We start from the raw sequence: 27538 nt of genomic DNA, 5'->3' as shown, positions 1-27538 counted from the left end.
TATAAACATAATACAGAGGGTTTCACTCTATTTTCCTAAAGTACAGGGGAGTGTTATAAAATTTACCCTAAAATTAATATAGGAGAAGGTCGCTTTATTTCACCAAAACATAGGGTTGTTATGCAGTTTACCCTTTTTTAATATTAATGATTGCAATTTTGGATCTTCTTCATTCTTAACACATTTATCACAAGTATACTAGTATATATTTTATTTGATCTTTATATTTCCTTTAGAATATTATTTTCTTGATTTTTCTGATCAGTTTTTGTTTATGAATTATATTTTTTAGGCATACTCATTATATATTTGTGATCACTTACAAATATAATGCTGAGAATTTTAAAATTTATCATCAATAATCTGTAAAGGACAAATCATCTTATATGCAAGTAAATATATAATTAAATTCTTATATTTGCTTCCTTTTAAACAATATAGGGACTTTTTTGCCTATAAAGGTAATATAGGGGTTTCGCGCTATTTTCCTAAAACACATAAAAGTGTTATGCAATTTACCCTTCTAGCTTGTATAGAATATTGATGCTCTTTATTGTAATTTTTTTAAGACTAGTTTAGAATTCATGTATAATTATATTTTAATTATATATCCATACTACTAAATTAGTTGGGAATTTGGATCATAACAAAAATAATGTATGTTTTTGTTTCACTCATCCATTTCCCTCTTCCATTTTTCTTCCCAATCTCGACTCATGATGCCCACATTAAAATGATTATGTGTAGTTAAAATTATTAGGGATAACTACACTGCATTATCTTGGGATTTGAGATTACTATAAGTAAATTTTCTACTATTCAGGATATTACAAATATTATTTTTTATGTTTGTTTCCATCCAATTATATGATATTTACATATTTTATGAGTTATATTTATTTGAGAAAAATGATTATCAATGGTGTGCGATAGCCTGCAGGTCTGGGCTGGCCCCCAACTCAGTTTTGTCCCACATCTTCGTGTCTATTTGGACATGCTTTGGCGCACTTGCTTCATTTGTCCATTGCGATGTTTAAATATGCTGTTGTGGGACGACGAGCATTGGCTTGTGTGCTTGAGCATTGCATATGTAATGAGCTTGTGAGTGGTAATTGGCGTGTATTGGCATATTGAATCACTGCTAGGGCAGCGATACATCTCTTCCAAACCACTTCAGTGGTCAGCTCATTCTATTATCGTGACACCATTCTATTATCTTGAAAGTCCCATTCCGCTTATGCTGCACTTCTTGGGACTGTGGTGCAGGATCTTTCTCATCTAGAAAGGCCCTGAAAATGAAAGAGCTATGAAGCTGGAGAGAACAAGAAACTATGTTTTAACTTTGGTTTTTTACTACAAAATCAATCCGTCTCAATATAAGTTGCTCTTATGTTATGGGTGCGTTTAATGTTGTCCACCTTATTAGGATTAGGAAAAAAACAGTTGTATAATATTGAGATCACAAGTAAAAGGATGCATCATTATCACACTGTCAACTATTTATATTACAAACAACATGTTCAAAGTATTCATACAATAGAAAGAAACTCTCCCTTTATTCTATTGTATTCATTACAAAATTCAGTACGTTGTTTCTATTGAATCGGTACTTTATCTGGCAATCTTGATCCATATTCGTGTCTTAAAGATGGGCTTAGCCACTCAAGATCCAATTCCACCTCTCCTGGTCACAAGTTAATTACATCACCATTCTATTAATTCTCCATATTTTGATTCAAAAAATACAACTAAAGAACGTGCTGACATCGATTTAAAGAGTTCTATTTCTCGTGTGACATATTTGTTCAGCAACACTAGTGCTTCATTTTATTTGACAGACATCGATTCTCAACTTACTCCTACATTGCAATGCAGTTTTCTTGCACACTTGGAAGTCAGACAACAATACATCAACCAGCTTGTTTAGGCAGCAGCTTGCTAAGAATAAATTGTGAGCCTTGCGGTCTAAATGTGCCTAAATCTCTATATCATCTCCTAGACTCTTCTAGTTATGAGGTGCAACTCTGTGGGGATTCTGAAATGTATGGACAACTGGTACAGTTAAAATGAGTGCGACAATGACAACAATCGGGAGTAAACAAGGCTGTGCTACAATGGTGTTCTAACAGAGACCTAACGGTGTTCCGAACTATGCAATTTCAGTTCCAGGGTGATGCGACTATGGAACTGACTGACAAAAACATATTTCAGCAAACTTATGAGGGAACTTTTTGCTTAGCACTCTTACCATCGGAGACTCTAGTAACCTCCATTAGCATTCTAGGTAGTTTGATGCAACATTACTTTTATATAGCCTACTATCTTAGAGAAAAGAAACTTTCTTTCCAGAGGATGGAATGCAATGCAGTGGATGATTATATTCATGACGAATTATAGACTAAGAGCATCACATCATTTCTAGCAAGCGTTTTTGCACTAAGTGTGCAGATATACTTTAAAACGTATAAACTTAGATATTTCAAAGTTCAGTCAACAATTAATTAATTCTAGCCATCCAGCTCTGTCCACATATTTAGGATTTCTCTTGGCACAAGAAACTTTTTCCATATCCATCGGGACCCTTTGAATCCCGATTGGAAAAATCGAAAAGCCTTTTTATGCAGAGATTTTTTTCAAGGAGTTCAGCTTTCTTACCCTCAAAGCTGTACAGGAACAACCAAACTGCCATAGATATTCATTTTTTTACCCCAATTTAAGGCTCTGTTCAGATCAAACTTTAGTTCTATGGCGTTCTGAACGTGTCCATAGATTACCTCCAGCTAATTCTACATTGTAACTTTTCTTCAACAGATTCCATCAGTGGTTGAGAATAGAGATCACAAGACAATAACGCAACGTGCATCTCTTAGTAAATCACCATGTATATTATTTGATAAGCACCACTTTGAATATATATTGGTGGCAGAAACCAATCATAAGAAAAATCAGCTATTCACAATGGTGGCAGAGTGGACATAAGAAAGAACCAGAAAACTTACATGGGAATTAAGTCAAAAATCATACAAATGAGTTGATATATAGGATTAATCGTGGAAGGTTTTCCAGAGCCAATGTGAAAACTGCACCAAACACGAATATCAGAAGAAAGGCTAGCAATATCTTTCCAATGTACAGAAAACTGATAGGCGACTGTGTTCTCCGCATAGAATGTGAGTCATCTGCCCCCTGCAAAAGCATCACCACTACATTAGACTAGCCTTTTGCGAATGCAGAATAACGGGGCAGTGTGGTATTCATAATAAGAAAACAACAGCGGAAACATTGGAAGCACAAGCAAACACAAGTGGAAATTAAGCTTCATGCAACTTATACTTTAAAAATTGCATGAAAAATGACAATCATACAAGAAATACAACCAAGGAATTAGTGGACTTTGAACAATAATGTTTACTTTGATGGCGGGTGTTCTGGTTAATTTACCATATGTTTTTTGAGAGTTCCAGCCCGGAAGCAAGACAAGAAAGTATAGTGATTAAGGACAATATATAGTACAGTATAGTCCCTTCTTTCGTGTGCAGTTCTTGAGAAAACCTATGTTAGCAGCTACTGTCAACTTAATCAGGTTTACCTTTTCCTAGAACTATAAGTTCCCTTCTAATATATAAGTTCCTTTCTTATCTTCATGTACTTCAACTATTGTACAAAGACCTATGAAAAACTAAAACAGAAGAAGGGATTTACAGGGCTATCTTTTGTCGAAGATCCAAATTGTCACTAGAGCACCATGGAATAGGATAGTGCCATTCTTGTGCGATGTCATTGATATAAAATCTCATGTTTCTTTTATTCTTTTCTTTTCAAGAGTTCAAAGACTGAATGCTTGATTTAATTTCATTTAGAGGAAGTTAACTGAAAAAGGACCCAGCATGAGGATTACAATATCAATCAAATGTCCATGTGATATGAGTGAAAGCTCAAAACTTCAAAATCTTACAAATAGTTCATTTATAATCAACTCAAAACTGACACTGATGGCGGCATGGAAGAAGTTTGCAATGACAACCTGAACATAGGACAACTATTACAACAACAAACTTACGCCAACACTTATCCCAAAAAAAAATACCCATGTAAATCAACATAAATAACGTCAAATTCTCACAAGCACTTCAATCGAGAGAGCTATGAAGAGAATTGGATACTTTATGAATGATAAGTTTTCATTTGGTTATTTCCAAATTAGCTACCCCTTATAATATCTCTTAGAAAATTTGCAGTCGTCAACAGCATATTAAATAGATTGCCATTATAACCATTCCCCAAGAAAACACTCAAAATCTACCACTATTCCATAATTGGATTTCACTTTTAAAGAACACATATAACCAATATCGTACTACGGAAATCCCAAATCCAAACACAAGAATACATGCTTCCCCAATTGGCCTTTTCATCCCTGCATTAGTATTAATAAAACTGATTTCAACCATCACAAATTTGAATAATTCAGAAAACAAAAAACCTCATACATTAGCAGAAGATTTCCGTACTCTCGTTGCTCCAATGTGCACGCCTCCTTTATCACCTTCGACAAGAAAAAGAAAGATATTAGCACAGCAAGTATGAATTACTTGCAAACAATTAGAAACACTAATCATTCATCAACTACTAAGAAACAGAAAAACACCCAAAAATAGAAATACCAAAGCCGACGCTTTTCGTCCCTAATCATTAAGATCAAATGCCTACGGAGAGGACATATATCTCGACCACAATAAATCTTGAAACAATGTCAAAACTTCACAAAAACAGAAAGTGATTCACCATGTGGTTCAATGACTGTTTGCAACTTCCAACCGCGCCCGTAATCCACGAGCAAAGAACTCGGGCCAAAACTAACAGGTTCTTCTTCTCCTTCCTTAACAGCCTCAATGTAGGATGCCAGTAAACCATTCCCACCACCACCACCATCATAATTAAGCAACTTCTTGTTTATCAACTTAACCGCAAAACCCGCTTCAGTTCCAACAGAAAAACGCCTAATTTTTCCGGAACTCTTGCACACTACCTCCAAGAACTATACAGTATTTGAATATCAGAAAACAGATGCAACTTAATCCAATTGAATCACACTCCTAATTTAAAGATACATGAATTAGACTTTAAAGGGGCATATTAATTAAACAGGGGCGGGGGGAGGAAGCGGATACAGGGAAGAGAGAGCTTACAGCTTGAGGTGGGTTTGGATGTTTGACTTCTGAACCCTCCTTGCCCTCAGCCATCAATGATTGATTGGTAGTTACCTCAGTCATCTTCTTTGAACCTTGTTGCGCCCTGACAAACAACAAAAGGAGAAATACAAGTCGGAGAGAGTAATTCTAACGGTGTGATCTAAAATCACATCATCACGTTTTGGCTTAAGAGGTCGTTGTTTTCGTTCGCCAATGAATGGCACAGATGTTGGAGTATCAAGTGCAATACCTACTTGGGAGATGGGATACATCAGTAGAAATTCATGGGAATTTTGTGAGTTTGAATTACAATGTAAAGGTGAAGTGATTGAAAGACCTGCTGTTACTCTATCCATCTCCACCTCCTTATTCCTTGCATATATAAACACCACTTACTTTAAACTCCACAAGGTTTAATCTATTTGAATTAGTGGAGCCAAAATATGTGTAAGACTCAGCATAAATTTAGAAGAATTTTACAGGCCATATTTACAACAAAGTAATATTTTCTGTCTCAAAGTTTAGATAGAGTAAATAGTTAAATTTGCTCCAAGCAGTCCAAACTCGTTATATTCAGCTGAATAATCACTCCTTCGTCGTAATCCTTGCTTTTCACAATTAACCAACCATCACTATATGAATTTGAATAATAACTTCCCCACACTTGCAATAGCAATTCTTCGTCCTAGACGTTTTTTCCAATATTTATTGGCAATTATGTGAGTCTTTCGCTCATCAACTTAAGCATCCAAGGGAAAATCTTTTGCTCGTGAAACCAACCCCAGAAACCACACAGTAAAATCAATTTATTCCACCAAAAGAGCTTGAATGCAGAAGGAGTTCGATAATGAACTGAGTTTGTGTTCAACCAACCGTACACAAGAACTCATAACTCATATACATAAACCAGAAACGCATTAAAAATCTGTTATAATCTATATATACACATTCAAACCTTGAAAATTTCTTCTATTACCAAAACCCAATTCTCTAGTCACCTCAAAATTGTCCTCTAGAATTAGAAAAAAAAAAAAGGATAAAGTGTGAAGAAGGTCAACGCATTGAATTTGAAATTGAAGCAGCAGTTTTAAACAATACCTTGATTTGATGAGCAGCTTTAAACTGGAATCTTGGTACGATTTCACACTTTACAAGAGAAATTGTTCGCCAATCAACAGCGGAAGAAGACAATAGAAGTGCGGAAGATTGGGTTTTCTTCAACTCGATGCCGAAATCAAGCTGAGCCACTCTCCCAAGTCGACCATGAAATGCTGCTCGCATATCGATTTTTAAGAGAAGTGTAGAAAATTCTCTTGACAGGATTCATTTTATGGACGTTTTGTGTAGCTAGACAAAGAAAAATAAAGAAAATAAGTATATGCGTAGGTTTGGATTTATTTTTATAAATAATTTAAAATAATTATGATATATTTGATGTTATGTTTTTAGAGATAAAAGTCAATCTCTATAAATTATGATATATCGATACGGACACGGCGTGTCCATTACGACACGAATACAGAGATACGAAAAATGTAAAAAAATTAGAATACGACACTTACACTGACACAACTATATATATTATATATTTTTATTACATATATTTTGTTATATATATTCTCAATTTTTTATAAAATTAAAATATGCAATATGAAAAATATTAAGATAAAATATAAAATAGGGATGTCTTACCGAATAATAATTATAAGTATATGAAAAAACCTTTTTTTTTCTAATTCCTATTATGCAATTGGAACTTATCGACAGAAACGAATCAATTTAGACAGTCCTTTGTGGCTTGGTGGCGACTAGATCAACGCGTTATTGCTTCAAGAGAAACTCCCATCGAAGTTCACTATGAATCTTTAGGCATTTATTATGAGATTTATTGACACTATCTAACAGTAAAAAGTATAAAGAAAGAAATTCTTTTTATATACATTCGAACCACTATTGGTCATATTTTTCTTTATCGAGAGATCGAAAAAGCCATATAGGGGTTTTCTCATGCTCTTCAGTTTGCTGCTATTCTGGATGATCTTCTTCACATTCCAAGAGCGGGAACTCGGCTGCACGCCTGTTTGCTACTATGTCTGATTCTCATGTACATCAAGGGTGTGACCCTCCTTCTTGCTTGCTCCCTTCTTTCTCTGATCATTCTATTAATATAATCTAATTTCGTTTGTTTCAAAAAGAAAAAAAAATTAAAAAAAAAAAGAATACAAGTTTCCGTCGCATCAACAGATAGTCATTATGAGGCGGAAGCATTTCACGCATGGGACATTATTGGTCATAAAAATTTATTCATTATGTATGATTTTGTTTTTAACTTGTTTTTGGGGTTTACGGAGATAGAGAGAGAAAAATAAAAATAAATAAGTATAAGTTACATGTATATGTTTGGATGTGTTTTTGGACATAATATAAAATAAGTATGATATGTTTGATATTGGTTAGTGAGAAACAAAAAGTACTGTTCATTGTCAAATCATCTACAAGGTGGTGCAACATACGGCATATTGAAAAGGTGGATGAAAATTGAATCCAAAAGTGTCGAATATTCGCCTTGATGAGGGGAGTTGATGGGTGTATATCTCGGCCGGTGGGTCATCGAAACAGCGACGGTGGCGGCGAAATAGAGGTTGAGAAATGTCGTTCTTTTGCACAGAAAAATATCGAAATGAAAAAGACTATAACAGCTATTATACAGTTGCACTATAGATACACAAAATCAACTAAAACACTTAAAAACAAGTTTGAAAATTACAAAATAAACTGACCCAAACATACAAATGTTTTGACCCATCTTTGAGATGGGCCAAAAACAAAAACAAACATAATAATTGTTTTTAAGATGACTTCCAAAGCATACTTATTTTTCAGTTGAATATAGTTAATTTTTTGTAATTTTCTTTTGGACTTCATATTTTATTAGAGTATTTAAAGGAAGATAGGGTACTTTTGAGTTGAGTTTTTTTAGTTTTTTAAAATAGTTCAAAATTCGGCGTGTTTGAGCCACCTAGAACATATTTTTTGTTTAAATATATGTAAATTCAAAATTTATTAAAAAAAATAAATTATATTATTTTTGTGATTTTGAGTTCTTAGAATATTGAAGACGAATTCATCAAATATTAATTTAATTTTTTTATTGCTTCCACTAAATCACAATGGTATTTTAAGAAGTTCGTAAGAAATGATGATGGGCTTGTTGTCTTTCACTAATCATGTGTCAATGTTTGTTCAATGAATTCTTAGATTTAATGGGATGATTGGAAGTGATTGAGGTAGGAGAAAGAAATGAGGGCAAATATTGTCTCATTAAGCATGTTAGAAATTTGTTCAAAATTGTTTAAGTGTGTTAAAAACTAGGGATAATTGCATGCCCCTCCTACGAGGTTTGGTATAATTACACGTAAACTTTCTGTAATTTGAAAAATTATATTTAGCACCCTTTAGGTTTGGCTTCGTCTAACAAATAAGTTCCTCTATTAGTCAAAATTCATTAAATTTGTGGAAATTAACAGAAAAATTGAATGAAAATTGATATTTATTCTTAATTGACTTATTATTGATTTATTGTAAGTCAAATAATTTTTTTCGGACTATACTACCCTTATAACGGTGAAATATACCTCCTCACATGCATTAACGCGTAAAAACGTATGAAGGTAATTTGATCATAAAAAAATTTATTGAACTTGTAATAAGTCAGCAATAAGTCAATCGGGGTATATATAGATTTTTTTTGTTAACATCAGCAAATTCGGTAATTTTGTCTAACGGAGGGACTTATTTGTTAGATGGAAGCAAACCTCAGGGGTGCTAGATGTAGTTTCTCAAACTATAGGGGGTTTACGTGTAATTACACCAAACCTCATAATAGGGGAGTGTAATTATCCCTAAAAATTTTTGACGACTAGAAAATATGTACGTTAATTTATGAATTTAAAGGAGAAGGGTTAAAATCTCTGCAAAAGAAAATGGATGATAAAACTACCCTCGACTCTTCCATTCAAACTGTGATTCAATGGTTGGGTTCTTAATAATGCACGAATAATCTATTTTAGAATTATGGAAAAAAATTAGCACTTAGAATTTGGTATTAATGCCTTGAGTACTGATGCTAAGGAAAATGTAGAACTTTTGCGGTTCTTGTGCTTCGCGTAGTCGCGAGCTTTAGACATGAGAGCTTTGAATTTGATTTATTGTGTATATGTTAATTGGACTTGTTAGGTTTTCACTTGACTTAGATGGTTTGGAGCTCACTTTTAGTCCTCGCAGATGCTGTGGATTAGTTTCTTAATGGGCCATACACAAACATATCTTAGCCCAATTAGTCCACTAAAAAAAAAGATATTATTTTGTATTTTAGTTTTAACCAATCCATTTAAAAAAAATTAAAGTCCAAATTTAGTACGTGCATATTATGGGCTCAACTTGATATGAACTTAAAAAAGAGAAGTATCATACATTCCACATGGGATCAACATAATTCATCTGTATAAACTTTCTTGTAAGAATATGAATAGACAATACAAGCAAGTTGGAAGAGTTCTCGGCAGACATGGAAAGAAAAGTTATTTAAACATATAATTGTTGATTATGAACCCACAGAGAGCAAAGGGAAGGTCACCGTTGTAAGAATCTTAATAGCTCATAATTCTTGTTCATGCTCATAGTCTAGGATTAACATGATAAATTCATAGTTCAATCTCGACAATGTGAATTTTTTGATCCTCAGGAGGCATTTCATGCAAGTACAATGTCACCAAGCCAGAGGTCGGATTGTACTCAAACTCGACTGCAGATGATCCGACTGTGCACTTTCTAGGCTTAGTCGATGAATAAGCACCAAAACGTCCACACCCCTTTACCTCCATGGAAACGAGAGCCTTTAAGCCTGTTACGTCATATTTGAGCCCTTCTATTGCTCCACCAGCATTAAACATGTCAATGAGGCCTAATGGGGCAAAGCTAAACCCCGGTACCAATGTCTTAATGGGTGTTACTGTGAAAATGTCATGCTCTAGGACCTTGAGGGACACCGGCAAGGCAACATTATAGGTTGGAGTGTTAAGCTCACCAGTCCTGTAGGAGTAGAGAGCCACTTTCCCATCCCAATTGGAGTCGAAGGAAACGTCTGCAATGAGATGAACATCACGACCCCTGATATAGCCGGTTATTGCTTCAGAATCAGTTTGGTGGAATGTGTTCTTCCTCTCAACACTGTTCCATGCTGCACCCTGGCAGTTGTATACTCCAAGTACTCCAGTATGCTTGTTCATGTTCCATATCTTCAACAGGCTGAGTAGAACAAATAATACTAAAAAAAATACACAATCTACTTATAATTCTAATTGCATACTATGTTTTTAAAGACTGAAGATTGACAGAGAATTACTGTATCAATTTAGCATACGGTGAACAAACATGGGAGATCATGCACCTTTGGAAAAATATAAGTTTTGAAAAATCACTCGGCTTCTTAGTTCCAAATTGCACAAATACAAAGTACATGGACTAATACGAGATTGAATAAGAGAAGGCTTGCCTAACACCATCACGAGCAGGATCAGAAAACAGACAATCCTTAGTAGGCCGACCAGGTAACCGAGCTCGTAGAATGGAACCATCTGGGAGAACAAGCTTCTTTAAGATATCAAAATTGTGCTTTCCTGGTTCATCACTGTTACACATGGACTCAACTTTTAGTATATTACTGCACATATACATCAATCATAAGGCCAATGTCCCCTTGAAAAGTTGACTAGGTGAGATTCGTTACCTAACGTAGACAGCTCCACCACTTATGGCCCGGGCTGATCCATGGTATTCAGCCGCTGAATGGACAGAATGGAACATGTCCCAATCAGGTAGCATGATTTCTCCTAGAAACACACTATTATACGCCACAGCAGCAATGTGGATTGTGTGTGATACCGGATCTCGTGGGAAGAAATCATCAGATGCTCTCACAATAGCAGTTTGTTTTGAGCTGTTTCAAATCATCATAATAGCTACAACACATGAGAGAAATCCTAACCTAAAAATAGAAATTTCTCATGTAATTAAGAAAAAAAAAGGATCTTATCATCCTAATCATCTCTAAATTAATCACAAGTTTATCGCAACGTCACACAATTTTCTACAAAATTGACAAAAAGTTTTCACTAGATATAATCACAAAGTTTCTATTTTAATAAAAGTATCGCAAAGTTTCTTGAAATAGAATTTTTGGAAAAGAAGAATTGAAACATATAATACCAGTAAAGCGACTCAAGGTTGTGGCTCATGCAAGCAATGCACCCATTATCAGGAAAATTCCTTGCAATAGATGCATCAAGAGCCTGATGATACTGTTTGGTCAGCTCCACTCTGCCACCATGACCTGCCCCAAGTGTCTCCAGTATGCATTGAGCATCTACTTTCACTCCATCTACACCAGCAGAAGTCAAATAGCTATGCAACTCATTGTAAAACTTGTACACATTCTTGGGATTCACCAAACCCAACCCCTGCAATGCAATTGCATCAGTTTTCCACCCTGGCTCATTGTGCATCACCCCTTTGCACAACTTTGGATACTGCATAGCTGATTCGTACTCCTCCATCTCCTTAACCCCAGGCTTTACACCACCCCAATACCCTGTGATGGCGTGCCACACGTACACATATTTCAATCCGTGTTTTTCTTTAGCTATGTTGACTATATTCTTGATCCCCTCCGATGGGTCTCCCTTTTGAAATTTTTCGTTTTCTTTAATCCCTATCAGCCTTAACAGTCGTGGTTGCCCAAGTTGTTGTTCTGGTTGCTCTTGTTGTTTGTGGTGGTGTTCATCAGATGCGACTGACTGCCAACCATCGTCAATAATGACGAATTTTGGAGGTGTGCCTCCGGCCTTAAGGCTCTCCAGGCCAGCTTCTACCCCTTCTTGAGTCACCTCCTGATAAAAAGCATCCCATGTGCACCAGCCAAAGTAATCCACGATCCCAGGCAACTTCTTCTCATTCCTCATCCTGAAGCTCCCAAGCTGCAGTTTAACTGCCTTCATCGCATCATATATCGTACCAAACGGATCAGTCCCCGAGCTAATATACACCGAATGGGTGAAAGTCGATCCAAGAGTATCACTATCCCCACTTTCTAAACAAAGTTCTAGCTCATCTCCATCATTCCCCTGAAGACATGCTTTAAAGGGCCCTTCAACTAAAGGCAAAAACACTGTGTAAACAATGTTATCCTCCTCCTGCCCATCAATATCCGATCCCAAATGGGATATGTCTTTTGTTTCCACCAATAAGAACTGAGTTTCTAGTGGAATATCACGACCCTTATCCCCCATTTTTTGAGCCATCCACCACAGCTTAAACCTAAAACAAGCCAAGAAACGCACATCACGCAGAGTGCCAAGTGACACCACGTGACGGTTGCTGTCTTGGTCGAACACTGCTCCCAAAAACACCCCTTCCACTTGCCCTGCCGCTGCATTGGAGGTGGCCACCACATTCTCCGACACGTTAGTAAGGATAGTCCGCTCCTTCACCACCAGCTTCCTTTCTACAATCCGAACGACTGGCTTGATTGTCATGGCTAAATCTTAGCTAATTCTTGTACTGGATTACGTTCTTTATTGCCTACCCTACTACTCTGCAATGAATATCAGCAAAAACACATTAAAAAACAAACTACCAAAAAAAAACCGAAATCCGAAAATTTACAAAATTTTGAAACCAGAAAATTCCACATGGAATCTTCTAATCCGATCACAAAACAAGCAAATTATGTCAGTAGAAATCAATAAACAAGAAAGATTGAAACTTTATCAAGAAATACTGAGAACGAAGCATACTCTGTAAACAAGAACGTGATTAGGCCAAGGAAATGCAGAAAGAAAGAATGTCTCTTTTTCCTAATGAGAAAGAAGAAATGAATGTTGAAAAAGTGTTCAGAAGTGGAGGTATTTATAGTAAGGAGGATTGGGACTAAGAATGAGTGTGTGTTACCATGCATGATGATCATGATGATGATGTTGACCTGCAGCTTTCCAATAGTTTTTTTGTTAAAATTGCATAAAACTTGAATCAACGGTAGAAATCTAAAAATAGACATTAAAGTGTTTGACTTACGCTACAAAAAATACAATATTTAATTTGGTTAATTGTCATGGTTAAAAATAAATAGTCGTAGCAAATAGTTATTAACTATGGACATGCAACGGTTGTTGGCCGTAGTATCAACAAGAGGGTGGCTTTTAACCATGGCAAATAATGTTATCTTGGTGGAAAATTTATATTTTTGCATTTGTTTTATTTAACCGTGGTTAATAAAAATTATTTATCAAAATTTTTAGTCCATAACTACTAAAAAACAGTATGAGACACCCATCGCCATCTCCATTACACATTTCCAACTCTTTCAAATGTAAACATTTCTATTTGATTGAACTATAAATTAAGACACAGTTAAAATATGAAATGTGATATATTTTACATAATTATTCTTCAAATTAGTGACTAAAAGTTAAAGTTTTTGTTAAACACAATATTGCTTTTAATATCCTAGTACGAATATCAAATCTAGAAAACAAAATTAAATGAGTATTAAACACAACATACTTTCTTCAAAATGGTTAATCAGTATTAGTTACTTACTTATATTTAAGAAAAATGCAAGCAACCTCTTGTGATATCACAATAAGCAAATTATCCCCTTATGGAAAAATAAATAGCGACCCTGTAATTTTTAAAATACAACAATTTACCTCTCTATGTTTTTCAAAATGAAGCAATTTACCACCCTATATAAGGAGGTAAATTGCTTAATTTTAAAAAGTATAGGAGGGTAAATTACTATAGTTTTTTCATAATGGGATAATATGTTCTTTTTCAATATCACATGGGGATAAATTGCTATTGAGCCCTTATATTTATACAATATTACAATGAATGAATATGATGAATAAATGTAACAAATCCGCCTAATAAAAAGTGCAAGATTGTTTGAATTGATGGTTCGTTGAAATCCCATCTTCCAGCTTATGTTTAGATAGAGAAGTTGATCTCATCCCCTTCCCCACTTCCACGTAAAGACGAGTCTTTAACGTGACTTTATTTCAAGCATCCCCCCCCCCACCCCCCACCCCCCTCTCCAAGGTTCTTGGCCAATTGAGTGAAGACAAAAAGCCCACTGATGAGATCCCAACCTATCTTGTTTCATTATTTGAGTGTAGTTGGCCATACTTAAGCTGTTTTGTATTCATCTCCTTGATTGGTAATGCTTCAACATTGATACTCCTATCCAAACTGTTACAACCACTTAATTTGCATGCAAGAACTTTGAGTTCGGGGATATGAATGCAAGTTGCCTTCCTATCAACAAATGGTCACTTTCCAAGTAATTTTGTGATGTAAAATAAGAGAAGGAAGCATATTGGGAACATTTATATCTATCAAAGTTAAAATTACAGTGCTTTAAGTGCGTGGTTTGCCGGTGAAATTGCAAACGGCATAACTTTTGCTTCGGGAGGACTATCTACCCGTCTATCTACAAAATTTTCTATTTTTCAGTTAATTTTAATATCTTTTTGTAGTAATCGTTTGTTTGCCTCATTTTTAATAGACTATTGCTGGATGTTAAGGTATTTTCGGGTAGGATCTCTTAATTTTTTGAAATAGTTCAAAATTTGATCCGTTTGAGTCCTATTTAGTGTATGTTATACTAAGTCGTAGGAAAGAGGAGCGTAATTATTCTTTCTTTTTCTTTTTTTAAGTATTTACAAATTCTATTTTGGAATTCGTTCAAAAGTGAACTCTCTTTCTTTCGATTTCGAGTTTTTACAATTGGAGATGAATTCTTCAATTATTCTCTAAGTTTTTATTACTCCCACTTCATCATAGTGGTACTTCAAAAAGTATTGCGGAAAATAGTGATTCTAGAGTATGAAAGAAACGAGCATGAAACTTATGCAATGAACGAAAGTTTATAAATTTGGGTTAAATGTAATTTATTCCCTATGATATGTGAAATGAGTAAATATTTTTTTTGTGAAAAAAATTAACAGAAAACTCACTTTTTTTTTTAGTGATATCACCACCCTATATATAAACGTTACTGAAAATGTCACCGCTTAAATTGCAGAACTAAAACTTAACCTCAATGTATATACATTATTCTTAGATTTTATGTCAATATGAAGAGTCTATTTTTCTTTTTGGCTTCATGTGAATTACTGATCCTTTCAGTCATCTTCAATGGAAAAATGGATCTTATATGATATACCTAAGACAAGTACAACATTTCAACCAAACTAAAACCCTTTAAGTTTCGACCACTTAAGTTGCGATTTCCGATCAAAAAGGAAAAGAAAAGCGCAATTATAAAGACAGAAAGCGTAACTGCATTTTGTCAGGTCAAAAATCACAGAACAAAAAGCAAAATATGTGATCAATTAATGGTCTGGTCTGTCTATTTGATTTGGCATGTAGGCAGAGATAAAGGGTTGTCCTATTCTATTGCTTGGTCTCATTGTTGCATTTATATTTATGAAACTTACATTTATTCCAAAAATATATATATATATATATTAGTCCCCTAAACAAAAAATTTGAAAAAAATACGTGATCTCGTTTTTACAAACGGTATCAAATAATTTGATGTGTGCTTATATATCGTGATCGAGATGCTATTTGATATATTGTCTGTTAGGATAAAAACCATACGTTTGTTTTTTTTAAAGGCACCTCACATGGGAGAGAAGTTCTTGAACTTAAAAACCATACAAGTTCCTCGTTTGCTACCAACGTGGGACAAGAGTCAGTATTGTCCAATATTAGCACTACAAACTCATCGGAAAGAATCTTTCAGGAATTTCCCACACAAAAGTGAACCTGAAATTAAAGAAATTGGAAGAGATATTCTCAGTGTATTGTACTCTAGTATAGCAACACTAGATCTTCTACACATTGGTGGATCTTGCCAAATAAAAAAATCACACCCACCTACAATTCCCCACAATTGTAAAATCTTCTACCTAGATTATTGTTTGTTCATGAAGTCCTCAAATACGTCCTTCACCAATAATAACATGTGGGTTCTTCATTCACCCGACTTCTTCTGCTCTTAATTGTTAAGGGCTCCTTTGCAGCTTTTAAAATTAATATTCTGGGTGCAAAAATATTAGTTTGAGCATCAAATTTCATTTCTAATAAAGCCATTTTCTCCCAACCAAAACCCAGCTTCAATGCATTTACAAATGGTCATATGACTTTTTTATTCAATTTTTAACGAAAAAATCACATGGGACTAACATTGAGAATTTTTTTTACTATACAGAATGCAATTTGAGAACATATGAGATTAAATTGAAAATAAAATTATTATATGGGACCAAACATACAATTTTCCTGCGAATTATTCTCATCTTAATACTAAATATGAATAAAAGTGCTCAGAAAAAAAAAATGAATATGAATAAAGATGAAAAGGACTAACATTTTGTAATTTGTCATCATGATTGGCTGTAGATGGAAAACGTTTCCTGGAAACCAGTATCCCGATGCATCTCCCTCCAATGATCAGGAGCTGGAAAATAAAATTTTTTGTTCCGTCATTTTATTTTTAATTCTATCGATTATGTGATTTTTATTTTTATTATTAAAATTTTTAAAAATTAGTAGTATCGATCCGCTAACACCTTATCTTAAATATTTAATAAAAAAAATCACATAATCATTAAATATATGAGACTAGAAGTATTACTTTTTGAAAATTATAAATCAAAAGTGATAATTTTGTAACTCGTGCCACCAAATATATAAATACCCTATCAAAAATATGTGGAGCACGTGATATTTTCTTTAAAGTATCTAACAGAAAGATATTATTGCACCAAAATACTACCTTTTAAAATTTACGAAATTAAAAGTGAGAGTCTCATAATCAATCAAAATCAAAACAAAAAAATGAAAAAAAAGGCCCAAGATACGAAACAAAAAGATATTATTTCCCCCAAATAGTATGTACCCACAACTAATAGGCATACATTATTAAGTGGGATTAAATGCAATTTTGATCCTCTAACTATAGCCAAATTCCGTTTTAATCCTTTAACTTATTAGGGTTTGGATTTGATCCTCTATGTATTTTAATTGCTCAATTTTAGTACTTTTTTCGCTGAAAAAATATCAATTTTTGCTCTAATTTTACCGACACCTTCTTTCTAAAAATTTGCCGCCATCACTCAAGATTGCCGAGAGCCACATACCGTTCGACTCCCCAGCTCAAGACGAACAAAACCACTCAATCAATATCAGGTTTCGATCACCACAAAGACTGGACTTTCACCTTTACCGCCGCAGCCTTTTTGCGTCAATTCGCCGCGGTCCATACGAACGGTTGTCGCGGACCACCACAGTTCAACTCGCCTCTTCCTTACGAGTCTAACGAGATAAGTCCCAGTCATTTTCATCAACGTGGTGCGGAGATCCAAGGATTTGAAGTTCAAGGCCACCGTCCGAATGATTCTTGATCGCACCCCTCTTTTTCTGCCACCTTCTTTCTAAAAATCTGCCACAGTCACTCAAAATTGCCGAAAGCCACATATACCGTTCGACTCCGTAGCTCAAGACGAACAAAACCCCTCAATCAATTTTAGGTTTCGATCACCACAAAGACTGGGCTTTCACCTTCACCACCGCAGCCTCTTCTCGTCGATTCCCTTCGATCCGTACGAACAGCGGTCGCGGACCACCACAGTTCGACTCGCCTCTTCCGTGTAACTCTAACGAGACAAGTCCCAGTCATTTTCATCAACGTGGTGCGGAGATCCAAAAATTTGAACGGCCACCGTCCGACAGATTGAATATTCTTCCGGCAAAAAAAGTCTTAAAATTGAGCAATTAAAATACATAGAAGACCAAATCCAAACTCTAACAAGTTAAAGGACTAAAACGGAATTTAACTATAGTTAGAGGATCAAAATTGCATTTAATCCTTATTAAGTGGGCCTTATTTGTCTTTTTAGAATGTATTTGATCAACTCATTGATCTTATATCTATAATATTATAAAAAAAAAAAACTTATTGTATTAATATTTGAATACTTAAATTTACTCTTAAATTAACTTCTTTTCTTTAACACAAGTTTGATCAAAATAGTAATATTAAAAAAGTTTAATAGTCTCACAAATTTGATGAAAACAGTAATATTAAAAAATTTTAACAGTCTTACAAATTTTATAAATTTTTTTCTTACACCACTACTCTATGTTTCTCTCTCTACAACCTTCTCCATATTTATTTTTCTTATGAATTTTTATATTTTTAATAAACTCTCCACTCACATCATAATATTTTTTTATATGTTCGTGAGAATCACGTGTAACAACAACTAGTAAAAAAAAAAAAAAAGCTAGCGGTATTATTTGTTGACAAATTCAATTCTGAGATTAATATTTGATCCCACCATTCGAACCTTTCCCATAGCTATAACTACTGAAAAAAAGATACTATTTTTTACTAGTTAATTATTATGATGATAAACGAAAAAATTATAATGAATAAAAATTAATGACGGTTATGCATTGGTCATTAATTATTGTTTTTACAAGTAAAACTAAAATCTAATTATAGCTAAAATCGTGGAACATCATATTTTGATCCTAACTAAAAATCATAGCAACAATTAATTAATGCTGGTAAAATGATGGAGACAAAACCTATTACTTTCCCGATTTTGAGGAGTGAGGAAGAAGGGAATATTCTACTGAATCCAAATCTGATTGCCTTTTCCAACAACGTTAATACATTGTCTGCATCATGTGATCTATCTGCCACGATTGGTTCTAATACTTCTGAGCTTAATAACATACTAGTTTTAGTAATAATAATTCCTAAACTTGATGGGCTTTGAAGTTGTGCGTTTGGGCCTGCCTGGAATTGTATTCAACAAAATATTTTTGATAAGTTTAGATTTTATGTGCTTGTACAAGGGAATATGTTCTCTTTTGTGTCGTTTTGAGCATAATCGCTTGTGATTTATATATTTTTTAGATTTTTAATTTTTATATGGGATACTGTTTTTGATATTTTTTCTTTTACAGGCTTGATTTGAGAACAAATTGGACCAACAGTGTTAAAGTTCACTAATTCAGTTGAGAAACGATCGTGTCCTAGATGCAATGCCTGGCTCAACTACCAAGGAGAACATGGCTACATTGTGTTCCGTTGCATGGCCGTGTTGGAGTCCTACAAATCAAATGACCAACATGGCCTGACGTGTTCCCTATACACGGGCGTGTTCTCCATTTAAAAACTGAATCCGGCGAAATTTCTTCTCTTAAATCCACCACGACTGTAAAAGGAGAAACGACACACGTTGATCAGAGAGAGCCGGACGTAGAGACAGGCCTTGAGAGGATTTGAAGAAGTGGTGGAAGCATCAACCCGACCAAGAAGCTCGGGTTATAGTTCTTTCTAATCATTTTCTCTTTTTAACACTTTTCTTGATGTGTTCCTTAGAATATATATTCCTCTTGTTTTTAACTCTGAGTAGAGTTTTTATTCCCAAATCATGGTGAACCATTTGGTAGATTAATGAAACTATTCTAGTCTTTTTTTCTTTTTTTTTTCTATGTTGTCTGAATCAATCCGATTTATTTCTTAAGCATTTATCTGTCTTATCAATACATTGGTCGCATATTTGCATGTTTTAGACATCGGCAAAATACTGAGAGGTGAAGCTCCATGTTAGAAAGTTAGGACTTAGACATAGAGATTAACCACGAAAATAGACTTAATTTCTATGAGGACGGCATAAATTGTCATACTCTTAATGGATTCAATTTAACTCAATCTCCATGAAAATAGGTAGATTAGTTAATTGAATACGGTTTTCCACATAATTGAAAGAGGCGTAATAACATTGTGACAATTTCCTGCAGATAGATTGCACTGAGTAGAAAAGGAGTCTTGATAAGTTCATTAATAGACCATCATGGGGATACTCAATTCTAGGTTGTCATTGTTTATAGTATAGCCAAAAATCATTTCGTAGAACTATAAATATGTAGTTCGATTAAAAAAAACTCTTATGTGGGCGTATGCGAGCTAGTATAATTAAGATAACCATGTGAAGAATTAAAACCACATGTGTTGAAGAAATATTTCAATAATCACATAAATAATTCTCTACTTATTTAGTAATCCACCACATAATCCAAAAGGAATAGCAGCTAGCATCCAAGTTCCACGTTCTTGAGCATATTTCTGAACATTCTCCTGTTTTAATTTTTTCTATCTAGTATTTTGTGTGTGATTCTTATAGATCGATCCTCAATTAGACTGAGTCTTGTATTTCTTATATAATTTAATTCGACCACTAACTTATTCTAAATTAATTAAATCATATTTAATTAGTCACTCTTTGATTAACTCATCAATTCAAGAGTACCTGTTATCATGGGTTGCCATCTAGCAATGGTCATGTACTAGTTAATGTACTTTCCTCCGGCGGGGTAGTGCTGGATTGATTTCATTGGTTTGAATATGACTACGTCCACAATCCCGAGTTGGGGAAAGGACTTTGTCAATTCTTGTAGATCTGATAGATCTGCTCTCGTCACCTTCATTATTTTATACATTTGATAGATGTGATGATGAGATCTTCTCTAGACTTCGGCTTTGGAATCTCCGTGGCCTTCCCTTTCTGGTGTAGAAGAGGTATTATTCCAAGGGTGTTCCTGATTCTATCTTGTCTAGATTTAGATGTATCAGGGTTCTCCTTTTAGTTTCTCTTTATATCTACAATTTCTGCCTTCAGATCTATAAGGTCCTTGTGTAGATTGGGAAAGATTTTAAGGATCTCGTCCACCTTCTGACTCAATGTTTCTATTTTCATAGGTATCTGAATTAGCCTATGTCCATAGTCTTCAACTATGTTTTGTATCTCCATCAAATCATGGGAGATCTTCGATGTATCCGGCTCAAGTTCTTTCCAGTCAGTTCCTTTAACCATGATTTTTAGAACCGTAATTATACAGGAATTTACATGTTCCGCTTCTCTTGGTTGAGATTCTACCATGGACTTCAATGGAGTCGCCTTACCGCATTTCTTAATAGTATCTGTCGAACTTCAAAATTTCTCAGCCATTCTTATTCTTCTTCTGGCGTGAGAAGTTTTAGGTCAATTATCTTGGGACCCTTGTAACATTTGTCAAGAATTTCCATGAAACATTCCCTTTTTTGTATTTCTAAAATCTGGAAATATTCCCTGTTTTCATTGTAACTCGAATTTTCGTTCGATTTCATTTTCTCTCAAAGAGTCTTCTCCATTAGTGGATAAATAATATCTAAAATGTAATATAAATATATATTTTTTCAATAAACCTAAGGCTCTTATACCATTCTGTAGAGAGCATGGATGAAAAATTAAAATTTTAGTTCAAATGGACTAAAATAGCTCTTTTAAATATGAACAAAGGTAAAATTGTCCAAAAATCCGTTTGTGGTCCTAATTTAAGCGATTTTACAAGTTACTGGACTATATTTAAAATGCGTAAACAGAATGGACTATAATTGAACATGGAAAACTTAATGGACCAAGATAATCTTTGTCCCTAATTGTAAATTTAAAGGACAAAGTTAAAAGGATTAAAAATATAGTTTTATCCTATCTTTTTTGGTGATATAACTTAAATGGCTAGAATTTTAAGAATATCTAATCATCGAGATAGCAGATTCACTCTATCACATTTTAGTTGTGTGGAATTCAATTCATTGCTCACCAGGGCTGTTGTCTCCCTGTGTGAATTTACGATGATGATAAATTTAGAATCCCATGTGTAGAATATGAAAAATAGATGAATCACTACAAAAGCACATTGCCTTTCTCACCAGGGCTGCTGTCTCCCAGTGTAATGCTAATCAGTGGCCACATGTGTTGGATCATTCAGACAAAAATTCAATAATTGAAACCTCACACAAAGGTGGTCCCATCTCCAAGTAAGTGGTGTATAGTCAATCTTCAAACTCATGGATATGATTCAACAGTTAGCCAGCTTTCAGATTTTCGGAAATGTTTTTACACTTGTTTTTTTGGGTGTCTGTTACGAAAATTTAAATGATTTTGACTCTAATTATTGTCTCTAAAATTTAGAACATGCCCCCAGAATTATAGTTTTCTTGTAGAAATATTTACACATTACTTACTAGTACAGTTATAAAAAAAAATCAAATACACAATTAATTATATAATTACTCATCAGCACAATCATCAGATCGACCGGTAGAAATAACACACCACTGGAAAGAAAATAACTTTTGGCTACAATTTTAATAGTTATGAACTAATTAAAAATCGTGGTAAATAATTTTCATAGACCACGTTCAAATAAAATTGTTATAAAATTATAGATTTCCACCATGATGGGTATGACCCAAAAGAAATTGACCCAAGAAGAAATGCTAAGCCTGAATATAGGCCCACTAGTCCAAGAGAGAGGCAGCCCACCATAGTCACCATGCTTGGGCCAAGAATGAGACCACCTACAATTCGGTTCGGTCCCAAAGGAGAGGCCCACTTAGCTTAGCCCAAAAGGGCGCCCCCTCTATACCAAAGTCCAGCCAAGGAGGGGAGCCCCCTTCGTCGAAAATGGCCTAAGGAGGAAGCGCAATCAGGAGGCTTTTCAAGCTAAATTAGAGGGAGAAAAGTGCCCCTAAGAAGTTGGACTCTACAGCTTGAAGAGAATTCTCATTAGATAGAAGTTTACACGAGGAAGGAGTCCTCTTTTGTCCGCAGACTTGTTGCTAAAGGAACAGATAAGGAGGAACTTTATCCCCAAATCCCACCTTTTTCGCCGGATGTTCGGATCCCCCTCACCAGATACGCCTCCTTGGCTTCTTGCCATAGAAGGACTCTTCTTCTATAAATACAGGGAGTACCCCCAATGGATCCCCCCTTAGAGACTCTAGAACTATTCTTGTTGCTCTTCTATTGCTCTAATTTTGTGCTCTTGCATATAAAATTCTCACTTTTATCATAATTTCTCGTCATAATTTTTTTTTACTTTTATCTATTCTTATTTTGTGCTCTTGCATATAAAATTCTCACTTTTATCATAATTTCTCGTCATAATTTTTCTTTACTTTTATCTATTCTTAAATTCCGGACTAACTTAAGCATCGAGTGCTAAAATCGCACGCATCACACCAAGAATAAATTATTTGCCATGGTAAAAAATCTATGATAAATGTTTTAGCCACCCTCGCAGATATCACCGCCAACAATTGTTACATGACCGTAGTAAATAACTATTTGTTATGGCTATTTTGCTTTTAAACAAAGCAATTAACTATGATTAAATATTATATTTTTTTGTAATGCACGGCTGATTGAAAGGGATTCGTCCGCATTAAAAAATCAAAGAAAGAAAAAAGATAGAGACTTGTCCTTAAACTTGTCGGTTGGGTAAAATTTAGGGTAAATTATACATTGAAACCCCCTAAGATTATATCAAATTTATTATATGCGCGTAGATTTAGGGTAAAATTTATTATCTGCAAACAGAAACGACATGCCACAATGGCTAGTCATTTAAAAAAAAAGCCATTAGTGCTTTGCAAAGGAATAAATATTTGAAACCATTTTGTTTCTAACAATATAAAATCCTTAATTTTTTTAGTTATACATATATATATATGATGTAAAATTAAAGGGCAAAGTTAAAAGGATTAAAAATATAGTTTTATACTATGTTTTTTGGTCTTATAACCTAAATGGCTACAATTTTAAGTACATCTAAATATCGAGATAGCAGATTCAACTATCATATTTTAGTTGTGTGGAATTCAGTTCATTGCTCACCAGAGATTCTCAATTTGGTGGGAACATAATCACGTGCGGTTGACATGACTAAAAATTGGCATTTTCGATTGTGGATGAAAAAACTTAGAAAGCCTTTTACATGAGGGAGAAATGCTAATCAAACTTGAAGGAACAAGCAACAATAAAACAAATTTATCACATTTGGTACTCTATAAAAATTAGGAAAGGGTGACAATATTAATTTTGTCGGTTGGATGGATTAATAGTAATTTTTATTACACCAATATTGATTAATTTTTTATGTATATTGTCTGAGAAGCAATATAGAGTTGGGCTATAAAAAGGGGTTGAATGTTAGATATACTGCATGCATGTAAACATAGAAACTCCTATTCCAATCCAAGTTTCTTTGCCCGCCAAATTCAAGCTCAAGCATTAAGAGTAGCATAAGGGTATGGAGATCAACAAACCAATCCTCTATATTAATCTTTTGGCATTGCTAGTATTGAGTTTTGCCACCACAATCCTTAAGAAGCGTCGTCTACGTTTCAAGAAAAGAACACCACCTTCCCTTCCACCTGGCCCGATGGGCTACCCTATCGTCGGCTGCCTACCTAAATTGATCATGAACAAGCCAGCATTTCAATGGATACACCAACTCATGCAAGAAATCAACACAGAAATAGCATGTATCCGCCTTGGTAACGCCTATGTTATCCCTGTCACTTCTCCTGAACTCGCTCGGGAGTTCTTGAAGAAAGAAGACGTAAATTTCGCCTCCAGGCCCGAGGCCTTGTCAGCCAAGCTGACAAGCAACGGGTACCTGACAGCAGCCTTTTGTCCTAATGGTGATCAATGGAAGAAAATGAGAAGAGTTATTGCCTCAGAAGTGCTTTCACCGGCAATGCACCGATGGCTCCACAGAAAAAGATGTGAAGAAGCTGATCATGTGGTGAGATATGTATACAAGCAATGCCAAAGTCCAATCAGGAATGGGCTTGTGAATGTGAGAGTTGTGGCACAGCATTATTGTGGGAACCTGACTAGAAATTTGATTTTCAGTAAGAGGTTTTTTGGGACAGGAATGGAGGATGGAGGCCCTGGAGTAGAAGAGAAAGAGCATTTGCATGGACTCTTCACAATCTTGAAACATGTTTATGGGTTCGGAGTTTCTGATTATCTTCCATGGTTGGAGGTGTTTGATCTGGATGGGCATAAAAGAATTCTCAAAACTGCTTTGAAAAGTATGAGCAAATACCATGATCTAGAAATTAATAAGAGGGTTGAGGTGTGGCGACAAGGGATGAAGAACACAGAAGAGGATATCCTTGATGTTTTAATTAACCTCAAGGACTCAAACAACAATCCTTTGTTGTCAACTCAAGAGATAAAAGCACAACTTATTGTAAGTTAATTGATTAAACTTATTTCTTCCTTTCCTTTTAGATTGAAAAATTGGTAAGATTGATTCTTTCCTCTAACAAAACAAAAGGCCAACACAATTATGCAAATGGTTTTATCTTGATTATGAGAGAATACATCATGCAAATGATATAGCTTTTTTAGGATTTTTCATCTTTGATTTTATATATATCTGCAGGAAATAATGCTTGCCTCAGTTGATAATCCATCAAATGCAGTCGAATGGGCTCTTGCAGAGATGATCAATCAACCGAATATTCTTAATCGAGCTTGTGAAGAATTGGACCAAGTTGTAGGCAGGGACAGACTGGTAGACGAGTCCGATTTATCAAAGCTAAACTATGTGAAAGCTTGCGCGAAGGAGGCATTTAGGTTGCATCCTATGGTGCCTTTCAATGTCCCACATGTATCCATTGAAGATACAGTCGTGGGTGGTTATTTCATCCCTAAAGGTAGCCAAGTGTTGTTGAGTCGTCTCGGGCTAGGGCGAAACCCTAGAGTTTGGGAAGACCCTCTAGTCTACAAGCCAGAACGTCATATCGTCGATAAGGACTCAGAAGTCGTGCTCGTGGATCATGAGTTGCGCATGATATCATTCAGTACAGGAAGGCGAGGATGTCCAGGCATTGTGCTTGGTTCGACCATGACTACAATCCTTTTGGCTAGGCTTATTCAGGGATTCAATTGGACGACACCACCCACCGGATCAATCAATATCGACTATGCTGAGGCCGAGCCATTGATTGCTCATGCAGTGCCGCGATTGGCACCACATGTTTATCACGAGCTCATGTACTAGTTGTTGTAAAAATTGTGTGAATTGTATTTATAATTATATCTTAAAATAACTTTATATATATTATTATATAAATTGTCACAATTATATATAGTACGAAAATGAATGAAATAAACTTAGAAATTAAAAAAGTTGTATCGATGAAGAGTCACGATACTTGTCGCTGACCTAAAGTCATAATTGCCTCCCTACATGCAGGCTTTAACGGTTGACCATGACTCCACGATAAAATTCCTTGTGGATAAATGTGTGTGTGTATATATATCTATATGTCTGTCTGATTATTCATTAGCTTATGTTGAGCACTTGTTTAACAGAAAGAGAATCTGGTCCATTAATTCAAATTAGTCAGTAGCAATTATTTAATATACATGTGATATATTGTAATAGTAAGAGCTGAGAACCATCATTGCACTAGCTTGCTAGCTAGCTAGTACGTGCATAAAGTAATATTTTACGGATTATGTTGTTCCTAAAAAATACATAACAATTTATCTTTGAATTATTACTATTTCCAACGCAAATAGGTATGTTTTGAATCCTGTAATATAAGACTGCAAAGCACATAATCGTTAGAATCACATTGGGGGAGTCTCGATAACGGCTCTCCGATATTTGAATTAGTTCCTAGTTGGAGAAGATAATGAATGTAATAAGAAAGAATGGGGAGCATAAGCTCATTGTACTATTTTTACGTGTGTCGTAAATATTAAAATAATTTAAAAATCAAAATAGGTTTATATATCAGGGTTTCTAGAGACCTTGAAGGTCTTGGTTGCCAAAAATGCAGTTCTGTATCAGACCTTCAATCTTAGTTTGAATTGTATTACAAATAAGGTCTCTTGGAGACTTTGATGAGATGTAAACTATGGGAGAACTTCATATAAGATATTCTCACATTAATAAATATAACCTCTAGAAGGTTTCTAAAGACTTAGATGAAATAGTACCCATCATGTACATTCCATGATTTGTACGCATCATATTCAGTATTTTGTATTGGATCTGGACTTGGTTCTATTAATATTGATAAATATTATATATATGAAGTATATTTATATATATATATATATAAATCTGTATATTTTATTTATTAATACATATAATACATAAAAATAATACTTTTATAAATATAAAGAACAATTTAAAATAGTTGTAAGTTTTAATTTTACATAAGTAACATATATTTTTGAAGTTTTAATATTTTAGAATCTAAAATATGCACATATAAATTTAAAAAATCTTTTAGTATCATATATATAAAATTAATTTAGTATTATTTTTAAAAAAACATTAAATTTTTT

The 27538-nt window shown here is 34.5% G+C and overlaps 3 protein-coding genes across 3 annotated transcripts; 1 reads left to right on the top strand and 2 right to left on the bottom strand.

Annotated features, from left to right (window-relative positions):
• LOC105166453 lies at window positions 2865-6515 on the bottom strand. Its single transcript, XM_011085809.2, has 5 exons — window positions 6291-6515; window positions 5190-5295; window positions 4786-5038; window positions 4491-4546; window positions 2865-3186 (listed from the first exon to the last, which is right to left on the bottom strand). Exons 2-5 carry the CDS (start codon window positions 5271-5273, stop codon window positions 3019-3021), a joined length of 561 nt encoding a protein of 186 aa, XP_011084111.1. The 5' UTR covers window positions 5274-5295; window positions 6291-6515; the 3' UTR covers window positions 2865-3018.
• LOC105166452 (probable galactinol--sucrose galactosyltransferase 6) lies at window positions 9663-13124 on the bottom strand. The gene is made up of 5 exons (XM_011085808.2): window positions 13046-13124; window positions 11460-12843; window positions 10981-11190; window positions 10747-10881; window positions 9663-10499 (listed from the first exon to the last, which is right to left on the bottom strand). Exons 2-5 carry the CDS (start codon window positions 12782-12784, stop codon window positions 9896-9898), a joined length of 2274 nt encoding a protein of 757 aa, XP_011084110.1. The 5' UTR covers window positions 12785-12843; window positions 13046-13124; the 3' UTR covers window positions 9663-9895.
• LOC105166505 (isoleucine N-monooxygenase 1-like) lies at window positions 24397-26237 on the top strand. The gene is made up of 2 exons (XM_011085884.1): window positions 24397-25421; window positions 25617-26237. The coding sequence occupies exons 1-2, from the start codon at window positions 24471-24473 to the stop codon at window positions 26235-26237; spliced, it is 1572 nt and encodes a 523-aa protein (XP_011084186.1). The 5' UTR covers window positions 24397-24470.

The sequence above is a fragment of the Sesamum indicum genome, linkage group LG7 (genome assembly GCF_000512975.1).
Source record: "Sesamum indicum cultivar Zhongzhi No. 13 linkage group LG7, S_indicum_v1.0, whole genome shotgun sequence".
Lineage (NCBI taxonomy): Eukaryota > Viridiplantae > Streptophyta > Magnoliopsida > Lamiales > Pedaliaceae > Sesamum > Sesamum indicum.
This window is presented reverse-complemented; position numbering and strand designations above follow the sequence as displayed.

Coding starts and splice junctions, on each gene's coding strand:
- LOC105166453 (XM_011085809.2), bottom strand. CDS start 5,273: ATGACTGAGGTAACTACCAATCAATCATTGATGGCTGAGGGCAAGGAG. Junction 5,039..5,189: donor ATCCAAACCCACCTCAAGCT/GTAAGCTCTCTC, acceptor AATACTGTATAG/TTCTTGGAGGTAGTGTGCAA. Junction 4,547..4,785: donor AACAGTCATTGAACCACATG/GTGAATCACTTT, acceptor TTCTTGTCGAAG/GTGATAAAGGAGGCGTGCAC.
- LOC105166452 (XM_011085808.2), bottom strand. CDS start 12,784: ATGACAATCAAGCCAGTCGTTCGGATTGTAGAAAGGAAGCTGGTGGTG. Junction 11,191..11,459: donor AACCTTGAGTCGCTTTACTG/GTATTATATGTT, acceptor GATTTGAAACAG/CTCAAAACAAACTGCTATTG. Junction 10,882..10,980: donor GGTGGAGCTGTCTACGTTAG/GTAACGAATCTC, acceptor CATGTGTAACAG/TGATGAACCAGGAAAGCACA.
- LOC105166505 (XM_011085884.1), top strand. CDS start 24,471: ATGGAGATCAACAAACCAATCCTCTATATTAATCTTTTGGCATTGCTA. Junction 25,422..25,616: donor AGATAAAAGCACAACTTATT/GTAAGTTAATTG, acceptor ATATATCTGCAG/GAAATAATGCTTGCCTCAGT.